We start from the raw sequence: 2797 nt of genomic DNA, 5'->3' as shown, positions 1-2797 counted from the left end.
AATTAGTACAAGTGTTCAAGATTGTGTTGAAGACTGTTCAGATGTCCATGGACATTTGTTACACTTAAACAATTAGGACAAGTCTTCAAGATTGTGTTGAAGACTTGAATCTGAACAGTGTTACCAGGGAAAACCTCACTCTAAATATCTATTAATATAATTAAGTTGTTAAATTCTTAATAAAATATAAATATTTTGTTCTTTATTTAAAAAACATGAGAATGAAGTTGCAATTAATTTTTTTTTTTGAACTTGGACTTAGTCTATACAAACTATCAATTTTTAATTTTTAAACAAATTTATATAGGATAATATTATGTATTAGTGTAGATTCATCTTACTTAAGGATCTAATAGGAGCCTAAAGGGATCAAATTTATTGAGTATAAACTTCTTTAGAGTGCAAAATTTCATTATTTAAATTATATTATTAAATGCTAAATAAAGTATATATAAAAGCAAATAAACTTTTTAATAATAAAACTTAATTTTTTTTCATGATATATACATATTTTTAAAAAAATAATATATATATATGAAATTAAAATATTTTTTTTTCCAAGGAAAAAAACGAAACTTTTTATTAAGATTATAAAAAGTTTACATTGCAAATGCTGAGGCATCACTAATCCGTCTGAGGGATTACCAAGACTGTTTTACAAAAAGTGCTGACTTATGCATACACCTGTTTCTTGTAAGGTGCTGAAACTGATCTGTTAACCTCTGAACCGAGGTGCCGTTCTTATACTGAAACCCAGAGGACTGTTTGCACAAAAATTTTCCAACATGCCGGGCCTCCTCAACATAGAGGAAAACAGCCCGACACCCGAAAAAGACACTTTAAAAGCCGAGATACCAATGCTGATAAGTTTGTATGTAATTACAAAAATTTGGAAAAAGTAGAGTAAACAAAAAAATAACGCCAGAGTATTAGGTAGGCTGATTATAGGGCGGCTGTTCTGATCTTCTGGTTTGGCCTTGGTCTTCTTCTACAATCTTCCAGCTGCCCAAATCCTGTTGTAGACCATCTTTAGAAAGCTGGTCCGCTGATTCATTCCTTTCCCTGAAAATGTGGCGAAGAGAGAAACTGTTAAAATAAGATTTTAATCTCTGAACTTCTCCCAGGATTTGTTTTAATAATTGGTTGCTGCAAGTACTTTGACCATTTACCCATCTGATCACTATTTGGGAGTCCCCAAAAATTTGAATTGTGAGGGTGCGCCTTTGAATGAGCCAACATATAAGGAGTTTCAGGGCAAGTAGTTCAGCAAAGTTATTAGAGCCAGTTCCAAGTCCCACAGAAGCTTTTAAGACATGAGATGGGGATTCATTGATGACTAAGCCTGCTCCTGCTTTATTGTTTTGAGATGCACCATCGAAGAAAGCCCAGGGGATTCCTTCTGTGATCTGCATTTCTGGAATGATTCTTTGGGGATGGGCTTCCTTAGGCTCGGGGATACTAGAAAAGATGGCAGTACTCTGACTTGCTGTGATAGCTATGGGAGTTCCCTTATCCTGGAAGATACTCCTGTTCCTGGCTATCCAAATACCCCAACTAATGATGAGAGGGAGGTTGCGCAGATTCCCGTTTGGATGATAGTGCCACCACTTCTGCCAAGCTTCTTGCACAGAGTTTCCATCCCATTCTAGCTTTTTGTTCAAGAGGTTCCCTACCTCGCCCCAAATATTAATAGCTTCTGGGCACTTTAAGAAGAGGTGGTTTATAGATTCTGCTTCTGATTTGCACAAGGTGCATCTCCCAGGCCCGTGCATGAATCTGGTCTGCAGGATGTCCCAAGTTGGGATTTTACTTTTTAAGATGCACCAGAACAGGATTTTTGACTTTGGGGGGCTCTTAAGTTTCCATAGCTGTTTTGACCACCACTCCGGATTTCCCCATCCTTTCCTTGACATAAGGAAATTATATCCACTCTTTGGAGCGTATTCCCCAGAGTCGGCATGGGCCCAAATTAACTCATCCTGTCTATCATTCAGCCGGACATTTGATCTGAAGAGTTCCTAAGTAAAATTACTCCATTCGTTCCACCATCTTTGCTCCAGATCCAAATCTTCACCATTCTTCCAAGCTTGACCCCAGATGGATGAAGAGCCCGGATTTGCCACTTGGCTAAGGTAAAGAAGCCCTTTATCCTCTAACTGCTGAACCAGTTCAGGGGTAAGGGCATAGTTTTCGGTGCAGCCGACCCAGGGATCCTTCCCTATCTTTACCTTTTCTCCATTCCCGACTTTCCATGCTAGGCCTTGTTCGATCACTTTAAAAGACTCCAGAGTTGCTTTCCAGATTGCCGACACATTCTTTTGGCTCTTGACTGGGTTCCTGATCCAAACTTCCAAAGGAGTTGGATCTATATATTTCCTTTTAACAGTTCTAGTCCAGAGATTTTCCATCTTAATGAGGCGCCACCCTGATTTAGCTGCCAATGAAAGTCTGAAGTCGGGCAAGCTTTTTATCCCCCAGCCGCCCCAGTCTTTTGGTCTCGCCACTTTCTCCCATGCAACCCAAGGGAGAACCGAAGTTTCTTTGGATCCTGCCCACAAAAATCTGCTACAGATTCTCCTAATTTTCTCCAGCACACCTTTAGGGACCCATGTTAAAGCTGCCCAGTAAACTGGGATGGCTAGTAACACAGATTTTATTAGGGTCAATCTCCCTGCTCTGGAAAGCCATTTAAAGCTCCAGTGCCTGATTCTAGCTTCAATTTTTGCAATTAGCCAAGACCAGTCCTCCTTCCTGTAATCGTTTGGCTTCAACCAGAATCCCAGATACTTAAACGGGG

General features: G+C 39.4%; 1 protein-coding gene across 1 annotated transcript; it reads right to left on the bottom strand.

Moving 5' to 3' along the window:
- Positions 1-929: 929 nt before the first annotated feature.
- LOC149190422 (uncharacterized) lies at positions 930-1772 on the bottom strand. The gene has a single exon (XM_089410510.1). It carries the CDS (start codon positions 1770-1772, stop codon positions 930-932), a length of 843 nt encoding a protein of 280 aa, XP_089266636.1.
- Between the last annotated feature and the right edge of the window lie 1025 nt (positions 1773-2797).

Source organism: Pinus tabuliformis, chromosome 3_1, assembly GCF_031772625.1.
Source record: "Pinus tabuliformis cultivar Carrire ecotype Pingquan chromosome 3_1, CPIR1, whole genome shotgun sequence".
Lineage (NCBI taxonomy): Eukaryota > Viridiplantae > Streptophyta > Pinopsida > Pinales > Pinaceae > Pinus > Pinus tabuliformis.
This window is presented reverse-complemented; position numbering and strand designations above follow the sequence as displayed.